At 33.9% G+C, this 20,175-nt stretch overlaps 1 protein-coding gene across 1 annotated transcript in view; it reads right to left on the bottom strand.

The window, feature by feature from the left end:
- The window catches only part of LOC122794872 (extracellular calcium-sensing receptor-like), a 338,283-nt gene extending 318,889 nt beyond the window's left edge, over positions 1-19,394 (bottom strand). Inside the window, exons 1-2 of the mRNA XM_044063471.1 lie at positions 19,387-19,394; positions 18,661-18,952 (exon numbers count right to left, since the gene is read on the bottom strand). Of these exons, the coding sequence (XP_043919406.1) occupies positions 18,661-18,952; positions 19,387-19,394 (300 nt within the window). The remainder of the gene's footprint in view (positions 1-18,660; positions 18,953-19,386) is intronic.
- Positions 19,395-20,175: the final 781 nt, after the last annotated feature.

Consider the following 20,175-nt stretch of genomic DNA (forward strand, 5'->3'; position numbering starts at 1 on the left):
AATTCATTATGACACATTTGCAAGTCCAGTTGATCATTACTACCATTTATATCCAATAATGCATTATTGTCTAAGTTCTCCATTGTTTATCCTTGGGCCTGGCCTCTTGATACCCCACTATCTGATAATTAGAGTAAGGGGTTTTATTTTTAAGTCTTTCTGATCGTCTCAGTTCTGGAAATTCTTCATTGTATACCAAGTCATTATTTTGTCCAATGTCAATATGATCTTGTAACTCATTATTCGATTTATTGTTATAATAGCCATAAAGTTTATTTCTTCTTTGCCCTCCTGGTGGGCTAGGATAGGCTAATCCATTAGCATACTGATTAATGTCTCTATCTCATTTATGCATTTTCCAATTCTTTAATTTGGTTATTTGTTGTTCGATACTATTATAAATTCTCAGCATCTCATACTGAATAGTATCAAAGGAAATGTCAGCACTAATGACTTTATCTAAATGGTCTAAATCAACCATCAGCTGATCTATTTCCAATTGATTATATTTAATTAACACACTTAATAATTATTTTCCACTCTTGTCGAACAACTGTAACAACTCAGTATGCATAGGAGAATTATGTACCAAACCAGTTGGGTAATGTCAAAGGCGTAACCCTTTTGGTACAATATTATGTTTAATACATTCATTTAAATAAGCGTTCTCCAGTTGCAGCTTCCTACATTTGAGTAATTTAGTATCATAGTCATTGAGCTTTGAGTCTATATTACGCAAATGAAGCATCCAACCATTCCGTCAAAACTGGAATTGTTTTCCTTGTGCCTTCTCTAAAAAACGGGGTATGCTCTTTCTCTCGATGTGATGGTACCTGGTATATTCTATTATTAGAATTCATTTGGGTACCACAATTATCTTTTAAAACTTCTCCACCATGTCTGGAATTGTCACTGCTAGTACCATTACTAATATCCAGGCATGCTGGCGTTAGATTAAAATCAAAAGAACCATTTGATTTCGAGCCATGTGAACCACCATTTACTTTACTTGCATCGGAACTGTTTAGCCTCTCATACAAGCCATCTACTCATTGTGTCAGTTTCATAATCAACGTAGTCAGATTACCAATCGACCCTTCGGTCCTGTCCGTAGATTCATCCAGCTGTATGGCAGTTTCGCTTGAAACAACTAGCGACATAACTTTACAAGCAACAAACTGATGACACAATGTAAGCGAAAAGCCACCAACCAGTATATATTGAAAATTTATTATAACAAAACGTACTTCGACCACACAAAATTAATAAACAAAAATAACCAGATATATGTAAGCACTTTCATTTAAAAAGTTTTAAACTTCATCAGACAATCCATTACACCACATCACTTCCTTTTATAACTTTTCATTGCTTCAAAAAGAAATCACATGACTCTTAAAACACACGCATGCCTAATACTACTATTTAGACAGTTTGAAAAATTCCTTATCTTTACCCCATATTTATGTAATACAATTAAATTTTTTATGTGAATTATCTAAATTTATATTAAATGGATAGTATAAATATATATATATATATATATATATATATATATATATATATATATGTGTGTGTGTGTAAACCAGAACTATATATATATTATATTCTATTATTAAATATTAAATAAAATTGATCTTTATAAATATAATAAATATAATAAATATATATAATGAATATATACCTCAATAACACTATTCTTAACATTTTTTTTAAATATTTAATTATTATCTATTATTATATGGAATGGTATCAGCCTTTCTAGACTCCATAACATTTAAATATTAAAATAATAAAATATTAAAATATTATATAAAAAAATATATTACTTTAAAAATTCTTGATAATAAATAAATAATTTATATTCATAAAAAAGAATCAATTAATATCTACAAAATCAAATTACACCATTTAATCTTTTATTTTATTTCTGTTTAATGCCATTAATTTTAATATTGGCGCTATTGTAGTTCTTTCATTTATTCCTGGCCATGTATCAGCTTGTAATTTAATTTGCCATTGTAATTCTTTTTGTTTGAGAATTAAACCCCAAGGGCTTCTATCTTCCATTTCAACATGATCTATAACTGTAAAATAAAATTGATGATTACTATATTCATTAATATGTTTAGCTAGAGCATTATTTACTTTATTTTTCTTAATAGAATATTCATGTTCATAAATCCTTGGAGATAAAACTATCTCTGCTTTTCCTATATAAAATATAGGACAGGAATTACACATAGCCGCATATACTACAGCTTTTGATTTACAATTATACTTATTTTTTAAAAAATATTTTTTATTCTTTAAATAGAAGAATTGTCCTACTTTTATTTTATGGCACCAATTACAAGCTCCACACTTTTTCATTCCACTTATTGTATTATTATTTTTCTTATGTTGGGTATATGATTTTAGTAATTCTTTAAAACTTCCCCTTTTTCTATGTAAAATTTTAGGGAAACTATCTATATATTTTTTACATTGAAAATCATCCATTAAAATTGCCCAATTATTTACAAAAATTTCTCTTAATATTTGATGTTCTTGCGAATAAGTAATTATTAATGCTTTTGTAAATTCATTCTTATTTTCATCTCTTAACATTAAATTTTTATTAAATGTAGTATTTATTATAATCTCTTCATTGGTAGTTACTATCATATTTTCGTCATCATTATTTAAATTATTAATATTTATTTTCGGCAATTTCAAAATCAGTGAAGAATGGCCCCTTGATCTTTTTTGTGTTACTTCTATTATTAAATTATCTATTAGAGCTGGTGGGTAATTTTAATTACATTCTATTTGAAATTGTTCAAAATTAGTAACCATACGCGCCGCTCTAACAAGCTGACCTTTTATTACTGATTTTTTCTGATATTCTGGATGGGCACTAGTATAATGGAGAATAGTATTAGAATATGATTCTTTTCTATGAATTACTGAAACATAAGTTTCATTTTCATAATCTTTAATTAAATTTATATCTAAATAATTAATATTATAATCACTTATGTTCCATGTAAATTTAAAAAATGAGGTAGTTTCATTTATATAAATTAGAAATTCATTTAAAATATCATGATTACCATTCCAAAGAGAAATATCATCCTGAAAGCGATGATACGATTTAATAAATAAAGGATACTTACTATTAAAAATATTATTTTTCTCCCAAAATGCCATTACTAAATTTGCATTGAAATTTGTGATGAAAAAGTGTCGAGCTTGTAATTGGTGCCATAAAATAAAAGTAGGACAATTCTTCTATTTAAAGAATAAAAAATATTTTTTTAAAAAATAAGTATAATTGTAAATCAAAAGCTGTAGTATATAAAGCTATGTGTGATTCCTGTCCTATATTTTATATAGGAAAAACAGAGAGAGTTTTATCTCAAAGGATTTATGAACATGAATATTCTATTAAGAAAAATAAAGTAAATAATGCTCTAGCTAAACATATTAATGAATATAGTAATCATCAATTTTATTTTACAGTTATAGATCATGTTGAAATGGAAGATAGAAGCCCTTGGGGTTTAATTCTCACACAAAAAGAATTACAATGGCAAATTAAATTACAAGCTGATACATGGCCAGGAATAAATGAAAGAACTACAATAGCGCCAATATTAAAATTAATGGCATTAAACAGAAATAAAATAAAAGATTAAATGGTGTAATTTGATTTTGTAGATATTAATTGATTCTTTTTTATGAATATAAATTCTTTATTTATTATCAAGAAATTTTAAAGTAACATTTTTTTATATATTATTTTAATATTTTATTATTTTAATATTTAAATTTTATGGATTCTAGAAAGGCTGATAATATTTTTTTTTTAAGAATAGTGTTATTGAGGTATACATTCATTATATATATTTATTATATTTATTATAATTATAAAGATCAATTTTATTTAATATTTAATAATAGAATATAATATATATATATAGTTCTGGTTTATATATATATATATATATATATATATATATATATATATATATATATATATATATATACTATCCATTTAATATAAATTTAGATAATTCACATAAAAAAATTTCATTGTATTACATAAATATGGGGTAAAGATAAGGAATTTTTCAAACTGTCTAAATAGTAGTATTAGGCATGCGTGTGTTTTAAGAGTCATGTGATTTTTTTTGAAGCAATGAAAAGTTATAAAAGGAAGTGATGTGGTGTAACGGATTGTCTGATGAAGTTTAAAACTTTTTAAATGAAAGCGCTTACATATATCTGGTTATTTTTGTTTCTTAATTTTGTGTGGTCGAAGTACGTTTTGTTATAATAAATTTTCAATATATACCGGTTGGTGGCTTTTTGCTTACATTGTGTCATCAGTTTGTTCATTTGTAAAGATATGTTGCAGGTTTCAAGTTATGACCATTATGTTGGGGGAGTGGAGGTCAATCCGCACACAGACATCTGGAAGTTTGTTTCTAACACTTCTGAGGATAATGTTATAAAGCTGGAGATTATTGGTTTTAGGGGTTTGGCCTAATGATCAGGATGCATCTGTAGGGGTAGTTTGGCAAGCATTTTGTGAAGAATGGAGATGGCCTGTGGTAGTTTGGCAATCCTTTTTGTAACAGGTGGAGGGAACCTGGGTTTGTATGAACATCACCACAGAGGTTAAGTGGGTCAGGGAGGATGACATAAGGGAAATGCTGTTTGAGTTTAATTTGTTGTTTTATATCAAGCCTGTAAAGAATGAGGATGTGAAAGGTATAGTTTAGTTTGAAAAGGTGAATAGTGGATAAGCTGATTAGGCTAGGTCTATAGAGAAATGATAGTGAGTTTGATTTTGAGTTAGACAACCTGATACTTGAAAGGGAGTTGTTGGATTTGCCGATGACAGGATGTTAGGTGTGTGAGTAACAGAAGAAAGAGTATGATAAGAAGTCACCAGGGAAACATTTTGATAGGTGTAGGCCAGGTGTGGGAAATATAAAGTGTTACAGAATTGTGGTAGGTGGGTGAAGTTTGGAGAAAATGGAAGGGGGTATGTTGGGGTTGCTGACAGGTTCAGGTATATGGAGTGGTATTAAGTGGAGAATGGCAAAAGCTGCAACTTTGAGGTTTGAGTATAAATTTGATAGAAGAAGAAAGTTCAAAAGTAAGTTCAAGGGATCGTTGGGAAGGACAGAATAAGTGGTAGACAGAGAATGTGTGTAGGTGTTATACATTGCTGATAGCATAGAATATGTTTAGAATTAGACTAAATAAAAAGGGAGAGAGTAGAAATATAAATAGAGAAGGCATCAGGCTGAGAGAAGTGTGAGTACAGTTAATTTATGTGGTTGAAGGCTGAAAGCTATGTGTGATGACTGGAAAGGGATGCAACTAACTTCTGATTTGGTATCTTTGCGTGCGAGGAGCTTGCCTATGTATAAGTCTGGAGGAGGTGTTGCTGAGATGGATAAGGTGGTAAAGGTAAAAGATGCTTCAGGATGGGATAATGACATAGTTACTATAAGACTGAGCAGATTTGTTGAGAACATGAAGAAAGCATATGAATGTGATGAAAATATAGGTTGTTAGTGGTCACTTCTATCTGACAGGTAGCACAGTAGGAATTTGTTAAAAGAATGAGTAAGCAGGTGAGACAGAAAAGGTTGATGTAGATGGGTATGGCTTGTTAGTGTGAAAAGAAAGAATATCAGTATGGTACATGTAAGGGTGGGGGTAGAAACAGGTGGTATGAATGTTTGGTCAGAAAACGTACTGTCTGGGAGAATGGAGAGAGTGAGTTATATATGTGCTGGTAGAGTGAAAGTTTACTTTAAAGGACGTGGTAGGTAGGATGAGAGGGGAAAAGGGTGGCTTGGGTATTTGGAGTGGGAGGGATGCAAAGCAGGTTACAGATACACATGCATTGATGTAAGTTAACTTCGAACCCCACCTCACCGAGTCCACTTGTTCGAAGTAGTGAAACTTTGAACATTGACTTTGGCAGTCACACTACAGCGCGGAATGGGAATATTCCCTTTTCCCTGCTGTACTGCGATCTCGGAGTTGGTATATTTAAGTAGGGGGTTGTGGGGGGCACAGCCTCCCTCATGGGGGTGCAGGGGGGGGCTTGCCCCCCCTGCAAAACATGTTTTAGTGTTTTTTTTTTTGGGTAGCCCAGGGACCTAGACTTTAGCAAAAGTGCACTTTCGTTTAAGTGGACTTTCGCTGAAGTGTAGGGTCTACTACTCTATTTCGAAGAAGTGTATTTTCGATGTAAAGCAATATATATATATATATATATATATATATATATATATATATATATATATATACCTGTATCTATGGATGTATAGATATACACACACATATCCCAAAACAGACCTAGAATTGTATTAAGCCAGCTAAATTTAGAAAGCGTTAAAAATAAAAATGGAACATTTTTGCAGTGTTTAGCTGTGATATAGCACAGAAACATGGGTTAACTGGGTGGTGTACCAGATGCATTAAGCAGCAGCCAATGACAAGAATACATTGTTTGTTACAGTACAGTAGAGAGTCGATTATCTGAACTAACTGGGACCTTTGGTAGTTTGGATAATCAAACTGTTCGGATTAACAAACATATAAATGAACTGGATAAGAAATGTCTAAATTCCTGTTTTTTTGGCATGCAAGAGTACACGTTTTAACCATTCAAGTGATTCCAGTGGACATTAAAGAATATTTTTCACACATGAGCTATCTACAAGCTCAAAAAACATGCTGAAGTGAATATGTATAATATTTACATATTCAGACGTTATGATTTTTCCTACCCGAAAACTATGGAAGACCGGTTCTGATAATTGACTGTTTGGATAATCGACGTTCGGATAGTCGACTCTCTACTGTATACAGGAAACAGTAGATAAGGTAATTAATAATACTAAACAAGTGACTCTAGCCTAGATTTTTGGATTATGTAAGCAGCAGTATATGTCTAGTTATTTTATTTCTGTCTGAGGAAAGCAGCTATTATTCTTTGCTGATCTTGGGGTGCAGGTGGGGCTGTGCAAGTTCCCAGCCTTTAGGAAGCCAGTTGAGAACTTTGCAGGTGGAAACAGTTGTGGGCCTACAAAAAAGGCAGCGAAGAAGGTCAGAGAGTCATGTAATAGTTACAGGACTTGAAAGAAGACAGACAAAGTGAGAACACAGGACCAGGAAAAAAAACAGGCAGTAAGTGACTTTTTACACTACCAGGAAAGGCACAAAGCCTTACAATAGTTAAATGCATATTAATAGTACCATTGAGCAGCACTCTCTAGCAATTCAAGCAAGCTAAGTACCTACAGTAATTACCTACATGCAACTAAGAAGTATCATAATACAATTTTGATGTATAATGATGGCAACATTGAAATATAGCTTGCTACAGCAGAAATTAACTCTGTAAATGTCAAACTGTTTGGGGTATACCACATGAACACTTCTAGCAAGTTCATCAAACTAGTTATATAATTTTATCAAATAGGTGTCAATACACTGGTCTATGAAGAAATATAGGCTGCCAAATACAATGCAGTAAAAAGAATAAATAATTGCTAATACAAAAATACTTACTAGGATGTGGGACAAGTAACCACACTGCTGCTTGTTATGGACAGGAAAGAAAGGAAGATATTGTCTTTTAGAAGTACATACTGGGATAAGCTGTCCTTTGCAATCAGAAATAAAAGCTTTAAAGGCTTGAATTTATCAGCTTGAACTTTTTTTTATAGTACTCGTGTGCTTACTGCTTACTTGACCCGCAGTAGCGGTGCTGCAGTAGCGTTGTCGCCTCACAGCAAGATGTTGTCAGTTCGATTCTCAGCTAGACCATCTTCTGTGTGGAGGCATGGTGAATGGGCGTGCCTTCGTTGAAGGTTGTGCATCAGGGCGTGTAACTCAGCACATAAAAATCCACTACCAAACATTAGCAGACCGGAGTTCTGCTGTGGCAACCCCTAACTGGGATAAGCCGAAAGACACAACAACTCATGTGCTTACTTGCACATGGAATGCTGTTTGATAATTTACCATTTGAACTGAGTAGTCATTGTCAAAAACTGCTGTTCTCTGAATCTCTGTGTGTTACTGGGTTGCATTAGGTGAAAAAATTTGTTCTTAGACACCCCAAGACCTGAAATTCACCAAAAAGTATTGAGGTTGTCCAGCTATTGATGCCAATGCTGATAATGCTCCAAGTTAGTTAAGTTCACTCCAAAATGATAGTTAGCTAAACAAAGAGTGGGGCAAAGCTGGAAGCCACCTTGGATGCAAGGTCTTAGGATGATTGGAATATGCTGATGGCATTCAGAAACGAATGCCAATAGTGCATTTGTGATCAAGGCTGAAGTGCTTTAGCAGTTTGTATGAGGTATAAGATGTAACAAGTCATTTTCTACAACAAGTAAGAGCTTTTCTTTTTCTTTTCTTTCTGTCATCAACCTAAAAAAGGACATTTTTCTTTTTTTGCTTGTCAACCTAGAGTTGTTGATGGGTGCAGATTAGGGACCAGATTTTTGTTACCCCTCAACTTAGAGTCCAAACATGTTTCCCCTTGTTGAAGAACCAATCGCACCTATTTTTTTTTCAACCCACCTAGTTCTCTAATTCTAGTAGCTTTGAAGTAATTGTCACTAACTTCACCCTGAGAATAATTAACTTCTTTTACCCTCTTATTCATTATTTATGATGACAAATCGCTGTCTGCTTGGTCATAAGAGTAATATATCCACATTTTAATCACTCATATACATGTTGGCAATAAATTTCAGTAATTTACTGATCATCTTTCATAGCTCATCAAGTACAGTATTCAATGACATCTACACCATTACTGCAAAAATCTGTTGTATTCCCCTGCTCCTCTCCTTTGTGACCTCCATCTTTGCAGCTACTGTGTGAATGAATGGTGTACACCAAAATCTCAAATATTAATATATGACCAGTCTCAAGATTTTTTCCTTCATTAATTTACAGTATCTATAAAAGTGAAATTCGCTCTTCACTATACTTCAGAAATAAAAGCTTTAAAGGCTTGAATTTATCAGCTTGAACTTTTTTTTAAAAGACAAATGAGTGACTGGAAAAGACACCGTCCATCACACAGCATTGCAATATCTCAATTTTTTTTTTTTTTTACTATTATCTCTTTTACTAGCTGTGTGATGCAAGTGAAAGGAGCTCTGACTGCCACCCCATTTATGCAGGTTCATTTAGAGAGCCTGAGTGTTAGAGGGATCACCGAGAAAGAAACTTGAGGGCCTAGGCCATCTTGCCCACTGAGGGTGGGAGAAAAAGGTCAGAGTTTCACTGCAAAGCTAGTACCTAGTGGATGGCCAGGTGTGTGCAGCTCTATGCACAAGGAATGGGTGACTTAGTACACCTGCCAGAGAGTGTTTAGCCAATCTTTATGGGAATATGGTTCTAGAACCAGACTCCTCAGTCAAAGTGATCTGTTTTCAACTCTGCTAAACCACTCAGGAGAGACCTTGAGTGGTTGTGGGAATACTTATAAGCTCCAAGCTAATACTGTACAACTAATTTTTTCATGCATAGGCAAAACCTTCACTTTACTGCAACTCTGATTTGCAGAAAGGAAACTCTTTTGCTTGGACATATTAACATAACAGTTAAGAAAAGGGTTTACAATTACATGCTCAAGACTCAGAAGGTCTAATCAAGCTATGTGAACCTTGCCAGTTGGCAGGCAAAATGTCAAATACGGACATCACCAACTGTCTGCACTTGCCCCCTTCTAGAGCCATGTTAGCACTTGATACTGGGTCTGAGGTGATGGGGAGTTTTGGCATTTGGTGTTTTTTTTTTGGTATGCTGGTATTTGACATTCTGACTTTCTAGCTAGTGTTGCAGTTATTACTAAACTTATCCTTCCAAATGTCAAACATCCAGTAGTAAACCAGGGAACATATTCAGCTACCCTGGAGACTGTAGGAATAGTGATTGATAAGATGCTATCTGCTGACTCTGTAATTTTAGTCAGAGATTGTGGTTACATTATTCCATGATATCATGTCATAAAAAAATTAAAGGGTGCTGCTTATGAATGAAATTAATTGTGAAAATACACACTACTTACCCCAAACACTGCAAACTTTGATTTGGTATACAGTAAGGAGATTGCTTCCATTACTTGGGGTTAGTTATTTACATTTACTAAGGAAAGTGTGACAACACACATTAATGAATAAATGAACAAATGCATGTAATTGTTGTTGCTGTTGTTGTGAATAGACCATTTACATTTTTTGGTCATCAAACTGTAGACCATTTTTTGACCTTATTTTTTCTGGTCCTCAGCTTTGGTTGATCAGGGTGGGTGCAAGCTGGGTTAATATTTCCAACAAAAAATAAGTAATCTCTGTGGTATCCCCGAAGTCTCAAAACAACCCACTAAAGTGTAGTGGGTCTAAAAACAAAACAGTGTAAGAAACTTCTCTGTGTGGAAGATTTTCAGTACATATATTTCTAGTTAATCACTGTATATTAATCAGATCAGACAATAGTAGTAGAAGTAGCGAACGTAAACTCGTCAAGTCAAAAAGTAATAATAGAAAATATATAATTCTACAGCATTACTAAGTATTTGAAAGTAATCCAAGCAAGGAAGGCAGTCTGTTTCCAGTTGAAAATCCTTTATTAAGTACACAGACAAGCGATCCAAGTAAAACAAAAATAGAGTAATAATTTCCTCACAAACTTTCTAAATATATATATACTTTTTATCAGGCATGGGAGTGGTTTATTGTGCTGTAAAACAAAGTGTTATTGGTACACATGTTAAATACACATCCCTTCCCCCATCAGTGTGACATTCGAGCTGGTCCTGCCCTACCTAGTAGCTGTCATAATAATATAGAGCCCTAATATTTCATGTCATCTGTCAGAAATCTGCTCTGGATGTAAAAATAATGCACTAGCCAAACACCTTTCTCTTCATAAAAGACACACAGGTTTTATGTTCCAGATTCTGGATCGCATAGACATGGGTGATCTTGAAGGAGACATCCCGAATATTCTGGAGAAACATGAACTCATGTGGCAATTAAAGTTGAACTCTTTTAGAAAGCCTGGACTAAACTACTACTGTTCAATTAAAAGTGCACTGGAACTTAGAAAATTGACACATTGTTTATATGACTAATTGTATTTTATTTTATTTTTTTCTACAAATTGGTTTTAAATACCATTTTAAATCATTTTAAATTTAAGTGTATATTTTGTTTCCATCATCATATATATATATATATATATATATATATATATATATATATATATATATATATATATATATATTTTTTTTTTTTTTCCTGGTTCTCATTTTTTCCACTTTATGTGGGAAAGACTGTAAATAAACTCAAGCGAAGGATTTCATGTCATCTGTCAGAAATCCACTCTGGATGTAAAAATAATGCATTAGCCAAACACCTTTCTCTTCATAAAAGATATACAGGTTTTAAGTTCCAGATCCTGGATTGCATAGACATGGGTGATCTTGAAGGAGACATCCCAAATATTCTGGAAAAACATGAACTCATGTGGCAATTAAAGCTGAACTCTTTTAGAAAGCCTGGACTAAACTATTACTGTTCAATTAAAAGTGCACTGGAACTTAGAAAATTGCCACATTGTTTACATGACTAATTGTATTTTATTTTATTTTTTCTACAAACTGGTTTTAAATACCATTTTAAATAATTTGAAATTTAAGTGTATATTTTGTTTCCATCATCATACATATATATATTTTTTTCTGGTTCTCTTTTTTCCACTTTATTCAAAATGATGGTAATAACAATACCAACTAATTATACAATTATATAGGTTTTTAGGGTTCTTGTACACAGACCTGAAGAAGTCTAGAAGGATGAAAGCGATCTCTGTTAACAATAGGTTATGAAAATAGAAACTGATTTTTACATGCAAAATGTATATGTATATATTTATATATAATTTTTGATCGCAAAATGAACTAAGGTTGATATATTTCCAGCCATGTAGTATATTGCCTTGTATAAAATCATAGACTTAATAATCTTCTTAATAATTTGGTTAAATAAGATGTACTATTAAAGTACATTAGGGCTATATATTATTATGACAGCTACTAGGTAGGGCATGACCAGCTTGAATGTCACACTGATGGGGGGAGGGATGTGTATTTAACACGTGTACCAATAACACTTTGTTTTACAGCACAATAAACCACTCCCATGCCTGATAAAAAGTATATATATATTTAGAAAGTTTGTGAGGAAATTATTACTCTATTTCTGTTTTACTTGGATCGCTTGTCTGTGTACTTAATAAAGGATTTTCGACTGGAAACAGACTGCCTGCCTTGCTTGGATTACTTTTGAATACTTAGTAATGCTGTAGAATTATATATTTTCTATTATTACTTTTTGACTTGACGAGTTTATGTTCGCTGCTTCTACTACTATTGTCTTATATGATTAATATACAGTGATTAACTAGAAATATATGGACTGAAAATCTTCCACACAGAGAAGTTTCTTACACTGTTCTGGGTTAATAGTTCAAGACACCAAATGTCTGAGATACAGCTCAGCTTGGACTTACTCTAGTTCTAACTCTAGCATTAACTTTTCACATAGAAACAATAACAAACAAAATATTATCTCATACAATGTTGCAAACTATTTTATCTGTCCCTCTCCTCTTACAATATAAGCTGTGTGGCAAGAAATATACTAATCCTGAAATTGGATTATGGTTTCATAACCCTCTCTCTTCATTCCAGTGCAAAGACATAACTAATATGAATGGTGGAGAATAGGGTGGCCTAATGGTTAAGGTGTTTGCCTTACAAACACAAGGTGCAGGGTTTGAGTCTCACAAGGGATAATTGGCTAGGCTTAAAATGGCTCGCAAGGGCAGTTAGCATAGTACTAATCTATGAACCTATGAACCTATAAAACATTCCACTTTGCTTTGCTGGTAGCTCCAAGGATCATCATGGAGATCTACTTAAGAAATTAAATTTGCTTGCCATCTAGTGTTGGGCCATTGTAATCCTTAATAGTCTTACATTCAAATACTCAAAACTGGGCTATTGTCCTCCCTACACAGGTAAAGTTAATAAGCTGGGAGCAAACTTAGAAACTCAGCAAAAATTACAATGAAGCACTAACATTAGTAAGATCATATCTGATGTATGTAGTGAATGAAAGAACTTTCATGCAACTTAGGCCTACAATCACCTTCCTAATGATATTAAAAATCAGCAAAATGAAAAGAAAATCTTGTATGTTGTTAACCAGTATAAACAAAAATGAAATGCACCAGGTTTGTTTTCAATACTATTTTATTTCTTCTTTGGGCTTTTCCCAGTTAAGGTTTGCCACAGCAGCTCGCCTGTCTGCTTATGATTGGCAATGGAGTTTTACAATGTTGAGTTGCCAACCCAGTGCCCAACCTTCCACAGAAGGGACACACAAGCACAGACTCACATCTAGGGCCAATTTAGAGTATCCAAGCCACCTATAGCATGTCTTTGGGATGTGGGAGGAAACTGGAGCACCCAGAGGAAACCCATGTGACCACAGGAAGGACATGCAGACTCCACACAGAAAGCACCCCTGCAACCACAGGGAGGACATGCAGACACCACACAGAAGGCACCCCAGCTGAGGATCAAACCAGAGAACCACTTGCTGTGAGGTGGCAATGCTAACCACTGCACCACGGCAGCCGCCCTTTTAATACTATTTTATTTACTAGGTAATTAAGATTCTACAGGAAACAAGTGCACTACCAAATGAGTTTCTTTAAAAAAATGGAAGTCCAATGACTAAAATACAGGCAACAGTCACATCAAAGACAGTGAAATAATTAATTCCCCCATAATCATTTGTCTGATAGGTAGAAAACTCTCTCTCAGCTTCAGCTGCCATCAGTGTTCTCAGCTGTAAAATCCATCTGAATCAAAGAGCCAGAAGAAACTGACAGAATCAAAGCATAGTGAAGAATAAATAAACTTACATGCCTACAATCCCCACAAGGAAGTGTTCCCATTTCATTAAAATGCAAAGTTTATCACTAAATGGCTTTCCCAATAACCTCCTTAAGTTTATACACCTGGGAAAACACCCATTACCTGTGTTAAATCATTGTGGCTTAACACTGCTTTTCATTTGAGGGTAATGATGGTCATGTTTTTTTTTGTATCAATAGAATATGAGTGAGGAAGATGTCATCTATATTCTCAGTGATACTGGTGTTCTCTTATCTTAGAACTGATTGGTCACTGGTTTCCAGTCTGCTATTACTTCCTCACAAAATATCTTATACCAATCTCATTGTGTACCTCCTCTGTATTTTACAATGTTTATTTCCTAATGTTACTGGTTATTTTCAAAAACAATCTCACAAACTGACCTTTGACCATATATTTTTCTTAACATAGAATGCTGATTACTAACTATCCTAATATAAGTAGCAAGTGATAAATATTTATTTTCAGTAAATACATGAAAATAATACATTACTGGACCTGAGCCTCTAAATGTGTCTCTCTATTAGTTAACTAACTTGTAAGTACATAATACAAATAATAACAGTGTGAATAAGAACATCCATGGCATATTTGAGATCCTGTAGTCTGCTTGCAAATGGTGGTCATGTAAATTCAGGCATGCAATAAATGCCTCCCTCTACTGACATTTTTCTGTACCTAAACACCACACATACCTATGAGATTTACATGTACTGTTTTTGTGACCTACCTACAGTGTGTACGTACATAAGTACTGTATAAACTCTGTGCATGTTACTAAACTGATGTGTCTCCATCTCAGAAATGTGTGGGTTGATTTACCCCCAAATCTGTGACCACTTCGCCAAGTGAGAGACCTGTGTCTTCATCTCTATGTAGAGACACCAGAAAATATTCAACATTTGGTAGGCATGCTGTGTTAGATGGCCTCGCCTTGAGGCCATCCTCTGTACTGCTGTGATGCATACCTTACTGTTGGTTCAGTTTATCGTGTTAGTGGTATGCCTTGACATTGCAGGATTGTACAGTTGCATTGACCAATAGCACTGATGCCATGGACCACTGTTTAATATGTGTTGTCACATAGAGTCTGGTCAGCAACCTCTTACCGCAATAGTCCTTGCCCATGAGTATATATGTAACAGAACTACATTCTCAGATAGCCTGAAATGGTCCATATTCCATCCTGTTTTGAGGTCATGATGACACCCAACTTACAAACATCTACCCATTGATTCCTCCCTGCCCTATCCATTGCCTGCTATATATCTAATATGCACACTTCTCCTGATATTAGCTCTTCTACTGCAGCTCTTGATATTCTACACGTTCTACTCTCTTCACTGCTAAAATTTCCATCCAAAATTGCATATACTATGTCCATTATTTGTCTAGAACACATTTTCCTTACCTACAACACCTGTATTATGCATTTTAACACTCCTGATCCTACTTTTTTAACTTTCTTTTAAATATGTTATGTTATATGTTACATTACATGTGGTATGTTATTTTATATGTTATATGTTATGTTACATTATGTTATGTCACTGTATTGTATTATTTAGTTATAACTTTAATGTTGCTTTACTGTTGTTACTATGTATGTAACCTGGGCTGAGCCTGTAAATGGCCAAACTTAGTGCTCTACCCCATAAACAAGATAAAATAAATAAATAAATACATGACATTTTCAGGACAGGAGACACAGTTGTAGGCAGGTATGCTGGGCAAACTAGACTGCCAATTACAAACAGTGGATGTGCAAAGGTATACACAACAATGCAGGTTGAAACTGAGATGAAAACACAATAGCTACCATTGCCATATTATTAATAGATCCAGTCATAACTCATGCTTCATCACCGTGTATGATATCCACAATAATATGAGGATAGGTATTGATATTTATTGCTTGCTTGTCTTCCCACTACAAAGAGAAAAAAAAAATATATATATATATATATATATATATATATATATATATATATATATATATATAATAATTGTGTATGTGTGTATGTGTGTGTATATATATATATATATATATATATATATATATATATATATATATATATATATATATATATATATATATGGGGTCCCTATCAGTTGATGGAGTTTTTGAAACTAGAACTTCATATGATCGAGACCATATGATTGAGTTTTTGAAAACTCAAAGCTTTTGAATAGAGATCACAGTACAGCGAGGATCGGGAAATGTACCCTTTCTTCTCACTGTAGTGTGAGCTTAGTATTGGTATATATAATTTTCAGGGGGTGTGGGGTAGCAGCCCTCCACATGGGGGGTGTAGGGAGGCTTGCCCCCCTGCAAAACTGTAAAAAAAAGGTCTATTTTTTTTAATTTTTTTTTGATGTTCAAGTTTTGGAATCTCGATCATATTCGATATTTTTTCGAGTTTCCAAAAAGTCAGCCTTCTGACACATATTATATATATATATATATATATATATATATATATATATATATATATATATATATATAGGCATACATATATATATATATATATATATATATATATATATATATATAAAAACAATATATATATGGTTTTAACATGGGTCGAGGTAAGTGGTCAGTATTATTCTGAACTACCCTACCTCGACCCATGTTAAAACACAGTCCTAGATTGTTTTTCTGAAGTCGACATTACTATTTTCGAACTTTCGTGTTAGACTATAGTAAAGTTGACGTAGTGCCATTCGACTTTTTAATAGTAAACCATATATATATATGGTTCCCATTCAGAAGCCTGAAACATCATAAGCCTGAAAATCAAAATCCTGAAACCAAAAGCCTGAAAATTCAGAATCCTGAAAACTCAAAATCCTGAAAGCCCAAAATCCTGAAAGACCAAAATCCTGAAACTCAAAATCCTGAAAACACAAAATAGACATACTGATGTCATTGTGGCTTTGCTATTGTTAGCCCTGTGGTGTTAGGTCATGCGTTGGGGTCAGGTAAGTGTGCGTTGGTTTTATTTTAGGGTTTAAGTGAGTTAGGTTAGGCGCAGGTTAGGCATGTATGCAATAGTGACAAATATTGGGGTTAGGCGGTTTAAGTGAGTTAGGTTTAGGGCGGGTCAGGTGAGTGTCGATAGTGACGGACCTTAGGGTTAGGGTTAGGTCAGGGTCAGTTGGTAGATATTAGTGTCTTTATAGTGACATATTAGCATTATTTGTGTTTTCAGCATTTTGAGTTTCAGGATTTTGGTCTTTCAGGATTTTGGGCTTTCAGGATTTTGAGTTTTCAGGATTCTGAATTTTCAGGCTTTTGGTTTCAGGATTTTGATTTTCAGGCTTATGATGTTTCAGGCTTCTGAATGGGAACCATATATATATATATATATATATATATATATATATATATATATATATATATATATATATATTCATGATATTTGTATGTGTGTGTGTGTGTTTGTGTCTTTCCTCCAGTCTATCCTTTTGTTTTGTTTTTTTCCTTATCACATGTAGTTATTTCTGGGTGTCTGCAGTGCTCTGTGGGAACTGTTTGTATTGCTAGAGCAAGGCTGTTTATGATGAATATGCATTCTGTTCATTTCATTTTAGCAGCGTTGCCTGTAAAACATATTCGTTATTCTTAGTAAGGAACACACCTCATGAAGTATATGAGGACTCCACATACACTGTGTTAGAACTCAGAATTGGCACTCTGCTCATTTTTCACAATGTTCAAAAATGTCACCACTGTAATTTGGTATAATTGTCTTCAAAATCATATTTAAAACAATGTAATTTTGGATCAGTTGCTAACCTCAGACTTTGGGGGTTATTGGGAGATTATTACTGATGTATTCCTATTTCCTTCAGAAATGATAACTCAGTGGAAGAGTCTACCAGAACCTTCATTCTGCAAACAAGGACTCTATTTCTTGACCAGTTGGCTCCCAGTTTATATGATGCCAGTTTATCACTTAGTTAAATAGGTTCATAGGTTCATAGGTAGGTACTAGGCTATTGGCCCTAGGGCCTATATAAGCCTAGCCAAAACGGTACCCTGACTTTCGCCACCCAAGAAAATTATTTTTCTGTGCCCCTGTACATAATCAGCCCTTGCAAGTCTCAAACCCAGGACCCTGCACACTACAGCTAAAATGATTTACCACTAAGCCATGTCTGATGTTGGCAACCTACCCCCAAGTCCTCAAAGCATCAAAGCATCCCCAGAGGTTGCCATTTTTTCACTATTTGACCACACTAATCAAAACTTGGTCACTAGTACACATAAGCACACATACATACACATACACACACACACGCACACGCACACACACACACACACACACACACACACACACACACACACACACACACACACACACACCACGTAAGTTCCCACACACAATCACTCTCCCTCATGCACATGCACACAAAGACACACACACACACACACACACACACACACACACACACAAACACACACAGTCAGTCACTCCCCCTTCATTATTGATCCAGCCCATAAAAGTAAAATTTCATTAAAATGCCACAAGGTAACTTGTTTTATTAATTATAAATAACAAAAATGCAAAATAAGAACAGCCTAATACTTAAATTATTGATTTTATTCTTACCTGTGGGAAGTGGTAGATACCCAGAATTCTAGCCACAGAAACTGATATTGACGACATGAGCTCACCAATGATTCCTATTAGAGCTGGGTGTGATCTGCAGGTGTATCCAGGGACTGGAACTTTTGTCCCAGATAAAAGGGCCAAAGTACCCCAAGCTGCCCTGCTGTCTGAGTAGCAAGAATCATAGATCCTAAACCCCAAAGTGATGTTGCGAAGAAGTGCATTATTTTGGTTTATCTCATGTGTAGCAAAAACCACACCAAGCAAGTCTCGATAATATCTAACATGAAATCTATAATAGAATAAAATAGCAAGAAAAAAAGAAAAAAAACATAAATGTAAACCTCTAGTTTAATTTGTACTTGTAAGAATACAGTACAATCAGATATTTTTAAATTACTTTACTACTTTTGATCACACTATTAGATAATACATCCACTGTTTCTTTCTGTGTATCATATATAACCTACAGAATCGGTTCTATAATGCAATTTTAATGCTGAGCAGGAAATATAGATAATATTGTTGTGTGCAATCTTTCAAGACAATGGCATATTCTGTATGTATGATTTGGCATCAAATGGAAGATTAGGTAGTTTTTTTTTTAAATTGATCTCTGATTTTAAGAAAGCTACCATATCATGGTTTAGGTAAACTAGAAAAAACGATGTACAATTGTGCAGTTATATTTTCTAGTGTTTCATTGTAGAAGTCATTGCCACCTACCTAACCATCTAATCCATAGGGAAAAGTATGGAATATAACTGTTTATGTAATTTAAGAAACAAATTAAGAGCTTAAGGGCAATTTATCTAGAGCAGTGTTATGGCCAGCTGTGATACTACTTAAGATTCCTAATCATGTCCTCTTTCACATTTTTACCATAGATTTTTTTCTCATCACCTATTAATTGATCAGAAAGTAATTGCACAAAAGTCAGTTGTATTTTTTGTAACTTGCACATCTACATTCACATGCAAACATTATTAGAAAAAAGAATGGCATCTGTGCATATGACAATGTTTCAGTCTCTTTTAACAGTGTGGGTGAAGATTTATGCCTAATAACTGTCATCAAATATTAGATGCCCTACACTGAGGAATCTTATCAGAAGCATATACATATGCAAGTTGTACATGTGTCTACCTGTGTTAACCACAAAATACTAGTTCGGGCATCAGGGCCTACAGAAACCTTCCTTGCCATCGTACTTAAAAAAGCTTTATAGAAATCAGCTCATCACTCAAATCCATAACAAAAGGTCATGCTGCTATATTACATTCCTTTCACAGTAGCTACACTTACATCGGGTAATGTACAGCTTAATCCTAATCAATAAAATAGTAACACCATTACTGACAAGGCTGAAGGCCTGAAACCTTTTTCATGACAGTGTCAGAAATATACAAAATAAAACTCATGTTCTACATAACTTGTTTGATTTATGTCAACCTGACCTCAGATCCCTGTCAGAAACATGGTTAAAACCCAGGACATCTAAACAAGTCCATTTCT

Source organism: Protopterus annectens, chromosome 2.part1 (assembly GCF_019279795.1).
Source record: "Protopterus annectens isolate FY-2018-M chromosome 2.part1, PAN1.0, whole genome shotgun sequence".
Taxonomy (NCBI): Eukaryota; Metazoa; Chordata; order Ceratodontiformes; family Protopteridae; genus Protopterus; species Protopterus annectens.